General features: G+C 42.7%; 2 protein-coding genes across 3 annotated transcripts; one reads left to right on the top strand and one right to left on the bottom strand.

Moving 5' to 3' along the window:
- The first annotated feature begins 1,220 nt into the window (after positions 1-1,220).
- On the top strand, positions 1,221-10,670 carry LOC127753322 (pentatricopeptide repeat-containing protein At3g24000, mitochondrial). Of its 2 annotated transcripts, XM_052278804.1 has the most exons (3): positions 1,221-3,745; positions 3,914-4,132; positions 10,197-10,670. In XM_052278804.1, exon 1 carries the CDS (start codon positions 1,532-1,534, stop codon positions 3,443-3,445), a length of 1,914 nt encoding a protein of 637 aa, XP_052134764.1. In that variant the 5' UTR covers positions 1,221-1,531; the 3' UTR covers positions 3,446-3,745; positions 3,914-4,132; positions 10,197-10,670. The 2 variants fall into 2 exon arrangements, with proteins under 2 accessions (XP_052134764.1, XP_052134763.1); XM_052278803.1 differs by lacking the exon at positions 10,197-10,670 and having other exon boundaries at positions 3,914-4,621.
- Positions 4,730-9,380, bottom strand: LOC127753323 (uncharacterized). Its single transcript, XM_052278805.1, has 14 exons — positions 8,884-9,380; positions 8,720-8,797; positions 8,572-8,627; positions 7,971-8,090; positions 7,764-7,834; positions 7,333-7,426; positions 7,051-7,257; positions 6,220-6,471; positions 5,988-6,096; positions 5,694-5,761; positions 5,528-5,597; positions 5,368-5,442; positions 5,179-5,270; positions 4,730-5,091 (listed from the first exon to the last, which is right to left on the bottom strand). The coding sequence occupies exons 1-14, from the start codon at positions 9,292-9,294 to the stop codon at positions 5,010-5,012; spliced, it is 1,785 nt and encodes a 594-aa protein (XP_052134765.1). The 5' UTR covers positions 9,295-9,380; the 3' UTR covers positions 4,730-5,009.
- Positions 10,671-15,653: the final 4,983 nt, after the last annotated feature.

Genomic DNA, 15,653 nt, shown 5'->3' with positions numbered 1-15,653 from the left:
AATTTGGGAGTTTTTTTTATCAAAATATTTATGAATTTGGGCAGTGATGACTGATGAATTAATTAAGGACCGTTACAATTGAACCTACATGATTTGGAGACTGATAGAGGGCAAGCTTGAACATTGGAGTATTCAGCATCAGCATGCATCGCATGACGTTAAATAAGCTAAGTATCGATTGTTTCATGATTTCATTTTCACCTACCTGCTTTAATTACCCGTGTGGTAAGCGACCAACTAATTTGTACTCCATGTCATCCTACTGGACCCTGTAATAAAATATGGGGATAATTTGTATCTGTCTTGTTTGGTGTTTGTAAAATATACATTGGAAGTTTTGACTCTTTTGTGCCCAGAACTTGACATAGAGCCAGAGGTTAATCATGCATGGTCCATGGAATGCAGCAAAACGGTCTGGCTTTGGATAGCACGTACTAGGTCCTGATGTACTTAAGCAATTTGTGTGATTTCAGCCATTTTTTTCACAGTATGGTAGCTCTTTTTTAAGATAATGGATAAAAATCCAATCTCTATATCCACAAATGAATATACACAGCTAAACGTTACAGGAAAAGAAGTACATATAGAATTATAGCTGAGGAACACAATAAAACAAGAAAGAAAGAAGACTATCAAAGAAAACTAGAAGACCAAGCTTCAATTTGTATACGTCTTTGCTTCATCCTTGTGTAGCCACAACCCTTCACATTATTTATCTACTTAGAAACTTTGATGTTAGAATCCCTCCATCCTTCTGAAGGAGTTAGAAACCCTTCACTCTTTACACACAAAATAGAGTAATAGATTAGCGCATTATTAATTAATTACTACATCTGGTTTTTTAATATATGACACTATTAACTTATTGAATTACGTTTGATTGGATAAGACGAATAACCAAAAGTTTATTAAAAAGTCGACGACATCATATATTAAAAAACGGGAGATAGTATTAGCTTAAATAAAAATCTGAGAAATAGATTAATATAATTAAAACAATTTTCTTGTACATATATTTTTTATTAGAAAATAACATACCGTTTATCAATTCGTAAAACTAGCCCATAAAAAATGAGAAAGTAAAAATTGAGAAACGGGAAAAAGGAACACAATGCAAACGTCATCGAACACTCTGCCCAAGCGAGCAGCCGAGCAACCACAACCATTCGATCTCCAAGACTCCAATCCAACGGCCGACCCAGCCGCCCATCGCGCTCACCGACCACCGCCGCCGCCACGCTCTCCCGCCGTCGTCGGCGCCGCGCCGCCGCCGCTCCTCGAACGCCCTCCCCTCCCCTCCCCGTCGCCCGGCTTCCTCCGCCGCCTCCGGCTGCTTGCCCCTCCACGCCCCCCACGGCTCCTCGCCGGCAGCACCACCAACCCGCCGCCCCATCCACTATTGGGCGGTCCCATGCCACGACCCTGCGGCTAGGCATCGCGTGTCGCCGTCGACGGTGGGGTCGTTCCATCCTCGCCTTCTCTCCGAGGCAACGCGTCGAGCACCTGCGCCGACCGTCTTCTCCTGATCTCCATGAGAAAGCCGTTCCCGAGTTTCCTCCTCCTCCACCGCCTTCGCCGTCGCCGAGACGCCGACCGGCACTACGCCGCAGCCGCCAGCCTCACCGCCTCCGTCGCAGACATCCCCGTCCCCGCCGCCGCCTCCACCGGCATCATCCGCGATACACTCGACCGCGTGGACGCCCGCGAGCTCGCCGCCACCCCGCGCCTCTACCACTCGCTCATCACGGCCTGCGCGCAGCGCAAGAGCCTGGACGATGCCAGGGCGATCCACGCACACCTGGCCGGCTCCCAGTTCGCCGGCAGCGTCTTCCTGCACAACTCGCTCATCCACTTGTACTGCAAGTGCGGCGGTGTGGCCGACGCGCGACGGATGTTCGACGAAATGTCGACGCGAGACATGTGCTCTTGGACCTCGCTCATTGCCGGGTATGCACAGAACGACATGCCGGATGAGGCCCTTGGGCTGCTCCCTGGGATGCTGAGAGGGCGATTCAAGCCGAATGGGTTCACGTTTGCGAGTCTCCTCAAGGCGGCTGGTGCTAGCGCGAGCAGTGGCATCGGGGAACAGATCCACGCGCTCACGGTGAAGTATGACTGGCATGATGATGTCTATGTTGGGAGTGCACTCCTTGACATGTATGCGAGGTGTGGAAGAATGGACATGGCCATTGCGGTTTTTGACCAGCTTGAATCGAAGAATGGGGTTTCTTGGAACGCGTTGATTGCTGGGTTTGCAAGAAAGGGTGATGGAGAGACCACACTGTTAATGTTTGCAGAGATGCAGAGGAATGGGTTTGAGGCAACACATTTTACATACTCAAGTGTGTTCAGTGCCATTGCTGGCATAGGTGCTCTTGAGCAGGGGAAGTGGGTGCATGCACACATGATTAAATCTGGGGAGAGACTGAGTGCATTTGTTGGAAACACAATACTTGACATGTATGCAAAGTCAGGGAGCATGATCGATGCGAGAAAGGTGTTTGACCGTGTGGACAAGAAGGATTTAGTTACTTGGAACTCAATGCTCACTGCATTTGCACAGTATGGACTTGGCAGGGAAGCAGTCACCCATTTTGAAGAGATGAGGAAATGTGGCGTTCACCTGAATCAGATCACCTTCCTTTCCATTTTGACTGCTTGTAGCCATGGGGGACTGGTGAAAGAAGGCAAGCAATACTTTGACATGATGAAGGAGCACAACCTGGAACAAGAGATTGATCACTACGTTACGGTTGTTGATCTCCTTGGTCGAGCTGGTTTACTGAATGATGCTCTTGTATTTATATTTAAAATGCCCATGAAGCCAACTGCTGCTGTTTGGGGAGCCTTGCTTGGATCTTGCAGAATGCATAAGAATGCCAAAATTGGGCAATTTGCAGCCGATCATGTATTTGAACTTGACCCAGATGATACTGGTCCACCTGTGTTGCTTTACAACATTTATGCTTCCACAGGCCAATGGGATGCTGCAGCTAGAGTGAGGAAGATGATGAAGGCAACTCGTGTGAAGAAGGAACCTGCATGCAGTTGGGTGGAGATAGAGAACACAGTGCACATGTTTGTCGCAAATGATGACACCCATCCAAGATCAGAGGAGATATATAAGAAGTGGGAGGAGATAAGCATACAGATTAGGAAAGCAGGGTATGTTCCTAACACGGATTATGTGCTTCTGCATGTAGATGAACAAGAGAGGCAGGCAAAGTTACAGTATCACAGCGAGAAGATCGCGCTCGCATTTGCACTGATCAACATGCCTTTAGGGGCGACCATTCGGATCATGAAGAATATTAGGATATGTGGGGATTGCCATTCTGCATTCAGATACATCTCCAAAGTTTTCGAGCGGGAGATTGTTGTCAGGGATACAAACAGATTCCATCATTTCAGCAGTGGCTCCTGTTCATGTGGAGATTACTGGTGATTTTGCTAATCTCAAGTGTTTGTGACTTCACAAATGGGCCATTGTGCTTGTCGATCATCGTTAAGTGCAGTTATAGCCAACAAAACTGTTTATGCATTATAAACAATTTTGAGGCATGCCTCCACTCGGGTTGATTTTCTTGACCGAGGAAAACATCATTCTTCAGTTTATAAGATCATTCATGAGAGACCATAAAGGATGCTCTTGAATTGACTCACTATTGTGGCTTATGGGCTTCTACGAGGAAAGTAGAGATGCACTTGGTGGTGCAGTTTCTAGTTGGCTACAAATTTATTTCAGGTATTTTTTCGTTACACTCCTGCAGATTAACTTGCATCTTGAAAAATAGGAATTTAGTTGCACAGCCCAATCTGGACAACATATCACATTACTATGCATGTCTATATGACGTATAAAGATAAATCTGGTTGATTTTTGTATTTACGCATGATATGGTCTTTTCATCAGGTTATATTGATCTTACCTGGAGCTCACCAAGAGAATCAATCGAGCAATGCCCGTTTTATTCCTTGCAGTACTCCACAGAAGTTATCCCCTTATTTTACTTGTGATCATCATAAGCATTTGGGAAGTGAGGCACAATCGCTATTCAGCTACAGGAGGTTATCGTGGAACGAGAGGATGCAACTCTTTGGACTGCTGACAACCTTGTGCCATCCATATACGGTAATTTTCTAGACAAAATTTTCAGGAAAAATGTTTGTTTGGTTACAAATTCGTAATTTGGATATGTTTTATGATGGCTCATGTGACTTAAAATGTTACTCCCTTTGTTTTAGGTTATAAGACGTTTTGACTTCAGCCAAAGTCAAACTGCTTTAAGTTTGACCAAGTTTGTAGAAAAAAGTAGTAGTTTTTTCAACCCAAGACAAATATATTATGAAAATATATTCAATTATTGATTTGATAAAACTAATTTAGTATTATAAATATTGCTATTTTTATCTATAAACTTAATTAAATTTAAAACAGTTTGATTTTGACCAAAGTTAAAACGTCTTATAACCATTACGACAGCAATAACTAGTGTCATTTCATTTGATGGAGGTGTTTTAATTGAAAGAAACGAAGAAACAATCGTCTACTTATTGATGTTTGTTTCATTTCAATCCTTCCAGGTTTGCATATCGACTAATTAACTGAATCTTTCTAGTGCTAGGTGTTTCTCTGCACAAACGAAACTAACTGAAAGTGTACAACGAAGTCAAACTGTTTAGTCGTTTTATGTGTAGAAGATATAACAAGTTCCTAGTACCCAATTCTGATGATAATACAGGATGACATTCACAATTAACCTGCTTGGTGAAACTTGAACTGTTCTACAATAACACTGAGACACCACCTTTATTTGGTTGTACAAAATGAACATATACAGACAGAACTTTCCTTCCCAAAAAGGTCGAGGAACAAAAGAATGGAATAAAACGCATTAACTAGATGCAAATGCAAAGGAAACATTAACAAGGAATACTGGTACAGGGAAGATCAGAAGGCACAGTGAGGTAAGGACTAATGAGAGCTTTGGACCGCAGAAACATTTACATCAGCCAGACGGTCTCTGATAAATGTGTTTTGTTCTTGGGTCAACAATTAGGCCTCTCCCACCGTTCACCTCCAAATCATGCCTGTAAGGACAAGTACATAAATATTACATGATTTTCTAGCAATTGTGGCAATGTGCCAAAATCTGGCATTGTGTAAAGGGTACTTACTGAAAGACAAAATCAGGAATAGTTAGTTGTTCTCGTGGTACATATCTGAACAGATGCACAAGCCTATCCACGTAGACAACTTTCTTCCAAACCTAGTTTTTTAATTAAAAAAAGATAATGCTATAATCTCAATACAGATACTGATGAAACATAAAAGATGATATCAGTATGGGTTGAGCTAGGTAATACCTCTCCATCAACAAACATCTGCATTGCCAGAATAGCTGTTCTCAAACCCAACGTTGGGTGGAGGACATATATGGCCTGTAACAGTGAATTCTGTTAGAAGAGTGAACTTACTAGCAGATAAATATTTGGTTTACCTACTACACACAAACAAGATACTGACATGAAGGTTGCGCTGATGTTTACGACCCAATATTTGTTGTAGGCGCTTCATGAATCCTAAATCTGGTTGCCTGGAAATAGAATGAACAGCTCCTTTTACATACAATGCACGGATTTAACAAGCAAACAATAAGGAATGTCCTTACTGACATTTAATGCGCACTTACGGTTGTAATGATGCAGCAGAATGGAAATAGACAATGCTATATGGCTTCTGAATCAAAGGTTCAAACTCCTGCAAAGAGTAAATAACGTGATGTTTTCAGCATTAAATTGCCAACAGCCAAAACAGGGTATGGCAGAAGCAGATTTTGGTTAAGCTAATCTAACTACCTATCTCAAACATGTAATTCAAGTATTTGTGTGCTACTGCCATCTGAAACTTCAAGAAATGTTTTAAGATATATAGTTATATACATAATATAACATATTGCTGCATAACTTCAGGGCAGGACAATTACCTTTACTACATGTAGAACAAACCGTTCAAGATCCAAGCAGCGAAGAAGAAAGTGTGCACCAACAACAACCATAACCGGGCGTCCTTCACTGTCAACTCCACCTCGATAACTGCAATAACCAATAAAGGGCATTAGACTAAGGCAAGGTGCAATACCACACTGGCAGAAAAAAAAAGTATCATTAGTCAAAAGAAAAACAAAACTTAAATTAAAATGAAAAAAAATCACATACATTATTTTCATTTCAGCAATCTCTGAAAGATTAAGAGAATTTGCTTTAGCAAGGTATCTTGAATGAAGTGAATATTCCTCTGCGGCGGATAATGAAGGGCAAGCTAGATCTCCATATCCAAGCAACTTAGCATAATTAAATCCCTTTTGAGCTTGAGCAGATTTTTCCCACTGCTCCTTGCGCCTCAGATCTGGATCTTTAATTAATGACATAAATGAAGGATCCAGATATGAATCCAACTTGAAAGAACTCCTGTTGAATAGATGAATAAGTTAAAGAAGATCATGGATGATTAATACTCCCTCCGTTTCACAATGTAAGTCATTCTAGCATTTCCCACATTCATACTGATGTTAATGAATCTAGATATATATATCTATCTAGATTCATTAATATTAATGTGAATGTGGGAAATGCTAGAATGACTTACATCGTGAAACGGAGGAAGTACTATACTATTTGAGGGTCAATCATAATATGAAGTAAAAATAAAAATCTTGTAAAGTATACAGTATGATAAAGAAGTAAAGAACCATTGATTAATTTACTGGTGATTATAACTAGTACTAGAAAATTATCAGTTGCCTCTAATCAAGAAAAGAGTGCTTTTTTCAGATGAAAAAAAGGCTGATTAAGAATATGAAAATGGCTGAGAAATTGATTTGCACGTAAGAAAACCAAATAGATCTGAGCAGTCATCTCAGACCAACAAGGCTACATAATGCATAAGCTATGATCAGCAATAAGCACATATCATGGCAATCTGTGTCTCTAGAGGTGAATTGTGAATCTATCTACTGCACACAATGTAATAGAACATTTCAAACTGACCTCTTCGATGCCAATCCAGAATCAAAAGGAAGATCTATAGGAGCAGTAGTTGCAGCTCTGTCTGTTGCACCAGCAGGCAAAGGTCTTATTCTTATTTTCCTTTCATCAATTACAGTTTCACCATTCTCATCCCCAACATCGGCTGGAAGTTTTGATACCGCAATCTCTTCCTCTTGCCTGTCCCGAGGGAAATATAGTGGGAGCAATCTGGAGAATGGTTATTATTAGTAATTAGTAAATGCATGAAAAACCAATACAAATTTTTGGTTTAAGCTTAATCACCTCTTGTATATCTCTGTATCAGATGATGATACAGTACAAAAAACAACACCAGCAATTTTGCTTTTTTGTTTCTCCAGAAAGCGTCTAACAGTTCCTGCAGAGTAGAGCAAAGTCATGCAGAAGAAAACCTAAAAGCATCCTATACTATATTTATGGAGTAACTATGGTACACTTTTTTTTTTATAATTTTTTGCAGTTCACAAGAATTTAGTTCCACATTCAGGCAGTCATCAGTTCACCTCTCCAATAGGGAGGGAAAGGTGAGAAATGCATGAAGTGGACAGAGTTTGGAGTACGTGTATGTTTGAAATGTGTCCATATCATACTTTCACCTAATTATGAATAGAATATTTCGTTTCTTCTTACATAACATAAAATCAATAGCTTGAGTGGAAAATTGATAAATGAAACATTGAATAAAAAGAACTCACTTATCGCCACATGGGCAGCAGGCTCACGAGGGTAGTTTTTAGCTTCCGTGTAAATGCAGCCCATTGCAATGCTAATGAAATAAAAGACCAATCAAAACAAGTTACTAACAGGATGCGTTGATTCAAAACCAGCAGTGCATACATGTTAAACTAGGAATGATGTTAACTACAGATTAAAGAATTTGATCCACACGATTATACAAGTACCTTTCAAGGCCATTTTCAATGAGGAGTTCCAAACAAGAACGGTAGCAGTGACTAAGTGCATTCTCTGCAGCTGTGTGATACTTGACAGCATATTTGGGGCCGACTGTATGAATGACCTTCCTGATAATAAATGACATAAAAGATTTAGTGTAACAAAGAAATCACACCACTGTGAAACAGTAAATCAGTAATCAACAACCTTTTCATTATGTCAGATTTTTATTAACAAAAAATTCCCAAAGTTAAGTCCAAACCCCATATATAGTTCCACTATTCAGGTTATGTGATTTGAACAGCAGTGGGTCCATATAAATCGTACTGACAACTAAAGTTGATAAGTGTGTGTGGGCATATGAACTTCCTATACACATAATTAGTATTCGATAGATTCAATACGGAGGAATTAACAAAACTGAGTTCTTTTTAAATCTGTAATGACAACCATTTACCATGTTTAATATTGTGAAAGAGCATAATAATATACTAGTAACAAAACTCTACTGGTCATCCTGTTTTAATCATTTCCAACACGATCCAACAAGTGAAAATACAAAGTACAAATCACAGGTTAAAAATGAAACAGCATGCTGGAATCACCAACCTTGCAGGCAGATCATAAGCATTGGTCATCTTCGCCATCCCAGTTCTGCATCCTCCCTGAAAGAAATTGAACAGAACAACAAATGAGAAATGACACTTCCCCAATCACCGCAAAACTGAACCAAATCCCCACAATTTCCAAGCCGTACCAAGGTGGAGCATTCCTCTGCGAGCCCCGATCCTGCCGCGGCGTGCAGACCAGGACTGCTGTGCGACTCGTCCAAGCTCTGCAGAATCCCCCAAAACAACCAAGCTGAGCAGCACAATTCTAACTCTCCACAATTCACAACAAGATAAAAACTAGAATCGCAACCTCGTTAGTGGAGTTGACGACAGCGTCGACCTCCAGGTTCCAGGGGTGGCCCCTCCAGAGGTAGATCCTGGAGTTGATCTCGTGGTCGACGGGGAACCGCGAGGCCCCGCCGCGGCCGCCGGCGGAGACCCCGCCGCCGTCGTCGCCGGTGAGGGGGTCGGAGAACGAGAGGAACGCGGACGCGGCGGGCTCGGATCCGCCACCCTCGCCCGCCTCCACACCTCCGGCGGCCGCGGCGGAGGAGGACGAAGGCGCGTACAGGCGCTGGTCGGGGTCGCTCCATCGGGGCACCTGGTCGAGCGTCACGGCCGGCTCGACGCCGCCCACGCCCGGCGCCGCCATGGCGGCGGAGGCCGCGGCGGCGACCGGCCCCGACGACGCCGTGGCCGCCGCCGGCGAGCGGTGCTGCATGGCGGCGGAGATTAGACGGCGGCGGCGGTGGCGGCGGCGGCGCGCCGGGAGAGGTCAAGCGGCCGTTAAGTCGAGATGGACGCGAGAAGCGAGGCGGAGGAGAGAGATAAACACCGTAATCTCTCAACTAGGCACCCCTATCTCGTCACTGACAGGTGGGTCCCACATTAATCTGGGCCCACGTTGTCAGACCGTACCCACGCGTGGGTGCGCGGCTCGCGTGGGCGTAGCTTGGATCGGATGCGATCGGGGGAGTGCGTGCGCTGGAGTCGCCTACCGCTTACGTGGCGCTCACCTCCACACGTGGCCGACGTGGAGGGCCAGCTTGGGATGTGGCTCTGGTCAATGACTGGGTGGGTCCACCTCTATAGGAGAAGATACCTAGTGGAAAGACTTCTGCTACCTACCTCCGTCCAATTTTAAGTGCAGTGATATTTTTGCGTGCTCAATTTTCATCGTTTGTCTTATTTATAATTTTTTTAAAAAAAATTAAAAACATAAGTCAACCTAAAATATTATCATGTTTTATCATCTCATAACAATAAAAATACTAATTATAAAAAAAAATTAAATAAGACGGACGATCAAAATTGAGGGTGTGTTTAGTTCACACCAAAATTGTAAGTTTGGTTGAAATTAGAATGATGTAACGAAAAAGTTGGAAGTTTACGTGTGTAGGAAAGTTTTGATGTGATGAAAAAATTGGAAGTTTGAAGAAAAAATTTGCAACTAAACATGGTCTGAATATGAAAACTTATGATTGCATTTAAAATGGAACAGAGGGAGTACTCATTTTATCGCAAAATGATACATCCTAATACAACGAATGTGAATATCACATATCAAAGATTTGTTGTATTAAGATATATCATGTTAGAGCTTATATTATCTTGAGATTGAAGGGAGTAGGCTACTAGGGCGCGAGGCGACGACAAGGAAGACGAGTCCGGAGCAGCATGGGCCTGGGCAACCGTAGGATCTGTCCACAATTCGTTTGGATCGAATCTTTGAGCAGAGAATGAAATGTTGAGATGTGATCATCTCATCGTCGAGTTCGGATGGATGTTGTGCAAAGCCAGGACAGGAACAGTGGTGCATGATCATTGATGTTGTTCATGCACTGATTGATGATGGTTTTGTACGTTTTGGATAAGGTTAGAACGATCAAACAAAACATGCAAAGGTGCATTGCATGCATTTCATTCCTCGACTCTTTTTTTTTTACCCGTGTATCTTTTAGTTTCTGTCATGCGAAAATATCACCTCACTCTACTATTTAATTTACTGGTGCATATAAATATTACATATACAAAAGTATGTTTTCATTAAAATTTTAATGAGGATAACAATATGTTGCTGGTCATCGTCTCCCTTAGTGCGGGTTAGAGTACTACTTTTCTACCAATCACCTCCCCTTCAAATCTCTTCGTTTTACTTCTCCCACTCTTACTCATTTAATAAGTGATGGGGCGACACGCCGACACAAACCCCTCAACCGTCCACCGCCGCCACCCTGAACCTCATTCCCTTCGCCTCGTTGCTGTCTGAGCTGATGTCGGAAAGTTGGCTAAACTGCAAGGACGGTGACAGCGAGGTTCTCTCTCCTTCCTGGCGGGACAACGGTGGAGACACTAGTGCCCGGGACGACAAAAATGTCACCAAGCCGATTAGATCCGAGCTCTCAACTGAATCCGGTGCAAGGCTGGCGGGCGGCAGGCGAAGCGGACGATGGCTGAGCTAGCGTGCTGTGTGACCGGCGCAAGAGGAGGTTCGCGTTGGGGTAGCAAGCGGCGGCAATGCCTACAGGAACTGGAGCTTTGTGACCAGATCTGGCAACCCCACAATCAGATCAGGCGACGACCCAATGGTGGCGAGGCTAGGTGGCAGAGGATGTTTCGACAAGGTGAAGACCGGTGACCCATGGGGGCAAGGAGGCGGCAAGGTGCGGCTAGGGGAGCACCGCGATGTGCCGGAGAGGGCGTGGATGCTCGCCAGGAGTGGATTTGACGGCGGCGTGAGTCGCGACAGCAGATGTGGCCGAATCTAGAGGGCGAAGTCACGACAGCGATGTGTTGAGGAGGAGTAGCCCGCGGGGATGGCGAGGATGCGACGATCGTGCATGCTGACCTCCCTTAGCGCACCACGGGAGGTGGGGCCATGGCTGACTGGCGGTGGGGCACCAACGCGGCGAGCCCACATGCTAGCGGAGGCTGTTTGGGTGATGGAACATGGGGGTGGCGATGGCAGGGAGGGGTGAGAGTGTTGTAGGTAAAAGCCTAGCTCGGTGTCTTGTCGGGCCGGCAATGACGCTGATGAATACCATGGCATCATTGCCTGCCTCCGTAGACTTTGTGGCCCATCGCTCGGCACTGCTTTCCTCCCTTTGGCCCGTTTTCAAGCACAAAGATGCACGGCTAACGGCCGTCCAAGCCAGATGCAGTCGCCGCCTCCTCTCCGTCCTTGAAAACGAAGAAACCAACGGATCTTCAGGACTCAGGCGTTTCACAAATTCTGAAACGGACCAGCTATTACTTGTTCTGGAGTACTCCCTCCGTCTAAAAAAAGTCCAATTCTAATAATGTATCTGGATATACACATTGTTCAGATACACTTTTAGAATTAGATTTTTTCTAGGACATCGTATGAAACTTTTTTATGCGATCTTAGAACGACCACTTGTAATTGAATTCAGAAATATATGTTTATACGTCTCTGATTGCACACAATCAATGTATATCACGCAAACATTTCTATGTTAACAAGTACACACGTTACCCAGCTACCGTAGAACAGTGCCAATCAAAAGTTACTACCTCCGTTTCAGGTTATAAAACTTTCTAGTATTGTCTACATTTATATAAATATTAATAAATCTAGTCACACATAAATGTCTAGATTCATTAACATATATATGAATGTGGACAATGCTAAAAAGTATTATAATATGAACGGAGGAAGTAGAAAATTTCAAAACATTTTAAAACTTCGATTTTAAAAATAGGCGATAAATCTTTATCTTAGGTGCCTTCTTTCCAAACGGGTCTATTTCACCACGGCTGCATAGGAAAACCATCTTCCTATATTGACTGTTTAACTCGTTACCTGCAAAAGCATAGTATCGTAGATCCGTGTAGAATAATCATTTTACCCACGAGGCTAGATGGTCCGCCCGTGAAAATCTTCATTTCCACGGACACACGGGGAATGCGGGCCTGCCCACACTATCAAAAATCATTATTTACAACACCCCCTTTTATTTCTTAGGCGGGCGCAAAAATAACTACCTATAATCGTTTGAAAGTTGTCTGAACGGTCCCTAGTTACAGACCGCTCATGGAAATCAATTTTCACAAACATACGCTTAAGTAGGCTGCATGTAAAAAAAAGTACTATTTTTACCAGCAAAATACAAGTGTCTAATTTTTACAGACAGAATGGTAAGAGACTGAGGTGTGCATGCAAAGAACTGCATGGTTCGTACATCACTTATTATAATATCCCCTCCTCCTTTATACTCCTGTCAATCTTCTCACCTCCCTCAGTTTTCCTCCCTTCCTTTTTCTCCTCCCACCTCTCGCTCATTCCTCACAGCAACACGACCACGACGACAATGACCCGCAACGGTGACCGTGACTTCTGCCACCAGCAAGCTCGGTACAAGTGGATCTGGTGACTGTGACCATTGACCTGGGAGTGTACCACCACCGAGCTTGGCCTCTCCTCCTTCGCTCTCGCCTGCTGCCACCGCCACCAACCATGACCGCAACCAGCGGGCCTCGCAGGAGGGCGGCTCCGCCGTTGGCTAGCCTTGAGAGTGCGCATCCATCATCGGTGGGCTCGGAAACGAAGAAATGAGTACGCGGCAGCGGCTTCGGCCGACGGCCAGAGGTGGGGAGGGGTCGAGAGCTCTCACCCTCAGGCTGCAACAATGTCACGATGGTGACCCTGCACTCAAGGCCTCCATATCGAGCGGCAGTTTCTTTTATCGATAGGTTTTTCTCTTTGATCTCTCTTTTGAGCGACAGTTGAATCTGGAGTAAAATTTTTATTCTAGGTGAGATGGATAAATATTAAATATCTAATTTTTAATCTAACGATAGTTTGTAAATTTTCACTATATATTTTTTCTCTGATTGTAGCACACCTACCGCTCGGCCGTGGAGCCCCTCCTCCGCACGGGCGAACCCTTTTTGCGAGGCCTTGCCCCCGCGCGTGCAGGCGGCCTCTGTGCGGCCCAATTCTATTTGTGAAGTACTCCATATGTTTGATTTACGTGGTGCAACGCACGTGCATAATTAATAGTTTTAGGGAAAATTGGAACCATGCCATTATAATTTTGTAAAATTTGAGATATGATATCCTGACCCACATATCATTGACTCATGTGGGTCCTACATGTCATTGAGATACCGACTTTGTTTAATATAGCTTGATATATATCAATGATGCTTAATAAGCGTTAATTGTCTTGTAATCATGTTGTTGATGTGGCTGAGTGTTGAGCCTGCAATGCGTTGTGAACCAAGAGAGCCAAAGCTCCAATGAGCAAGCACACAGCACACGCATGCATGCAGCTAAATTGAGCTTAATTAACCGTAACCGAGCTCAGCGAAACGACGGCGTGCGGCGGCCGATCTCGGCGACAGAGCGACGGCCACGGCTAACGGCTTCACGGATGCGGCCGTAGGCGGGCGGGTACGGTGACCATATAACCCATTGGAGGCGGGGTTTTCGTATGGTCGATCGGCGAGCCAAACGAGCTCGAGCAGTGAGGCGCGAAGCAGACCACCGGCAATGGCGGCCAGAGGTGAGGCGTCCTCCTCTCGCGCGCTACGTACGCTGGCTTTCTACCAATTTGGCTTTCGGTACTCGGAATTCTTGTATCTGCTGCTACCTGCAGTAGCCTCAGTACTCTCAGTATACTACGACATAGGAGTATTAATTAATTGTATATATCTTCCCTGTGTAGAGTTCATTGTTCAATGAGAAAATATGTAGTGAAAATCACATATGTTGTGGAAGTATGAAAACTGTCTTTAGATTGGAAATGGACGCTTAAGATTTGACCATATCATTGAGAGTAAAATTTTTACTATTATTGGGAGTAAAATTTTTGTTTTTGTTAACGCGGATAAATATCATAAGTCTGTTTTTTAATTCAATAGTAGTTTTCAGGTTTTCATTACATATGTGATTTGCAATACATATTTTCTGAGTTACTCCATCAACAAATTTAAAAAAATTATGCTACATCCATCCTGAAATGTAACAACTTTTGACATATGGATAAAAGTATGTTTGGATATATAGTAAGAAATAATTATATTTTGGAATAGATTTAATAGTAACCATTTGGAGAGTTTTTCCTTTTTCATGTTGATGTTGCTGCTCAGAACAAGAAAAAGCTAGCTGCCTAAGCTACCTAGGCAAACAAAATCTGTATGTGTCATTCCAGTTCATTTAATCCTATCTTCTTCACAGTCCTATTGATAGCTGGTACTCACTCCGTCTATGATTATGAGAGATTATTCCCTATTTAGCACTAACTAAGGAAGAGGAAAAAAAAGTACATCTAAGGACATACGGGGATTAGAGATGGTGGGGACTGGGGATTAGTAGTTTAGTACTAATAGTACATGTGATTTTCTTTATTTGTCTTTCATATGTGAAAGGATGACAATAGGATTACTAATGGTTGTTGTACTCATCCTTTTGGGAGAAGCAAAATCCTCTATAATTTTGGACAAATCTAATAACCAGAATCCTCAAGGGAGTAATAAATTTTATCCGTCATTCAACCATCGTTTCCATAGGTGTATTGATAGCTGGTAACCCACTCAAGTACTACTCATACCTCCATCTTACTTTAAATACAGTTGTGGGTTTTCGTGTCCATGTTTGACCACCCGTCTTATTTTAAAAGATTATATTTTTTTTTAGAAAAATTATTCACACATAAAGTACTATTCATATTTTATCATCTAATAATAAAAAAAAACTAATTATAAAATTTTTCAAATAAGACGGATGATCAAACGTTGGACATAAGCAATGTAAAACTACAGTTTTTCTGGAACGGAGATAGTATGCGACATCAATATTGTACTACCTCCATTTCAAAATATATAATGTCGTTGACTTTTTAATAACTTTTGATAATTTATCTTATTCAAAAAATTATATAAATATTATTTATTTTGTTGTGAATTGTTTTTATCATCAAATAAAATATAATTTTAACTTATACTTTTACATATTTATATTAATTTTTTGAATAAAATGGATGGTCAAACGTCATAAAAAAATTAACGGCACCATATATTTTAAAAAGAAGGGAGTATATGACAAAAGTAGTCCAT

This window comes from Oryza glaberrima, chromosome 10 (assembly GCF_000147395.1).
Source record: "Oryza glaberrima chromosome 10, OglaRS2, whole genome shotgun sequence".
NCBI classification, from domain to species: domain Eukaryota; kingdom Viridiplantae; phylum Streptophyta; class Magnoliopsida; order Poales; family Poaceae; genus Oryza; species Oryza glaberrima.
This window is presented reverse-complemented; position numbering and strand designations above follow the sequence as displayed.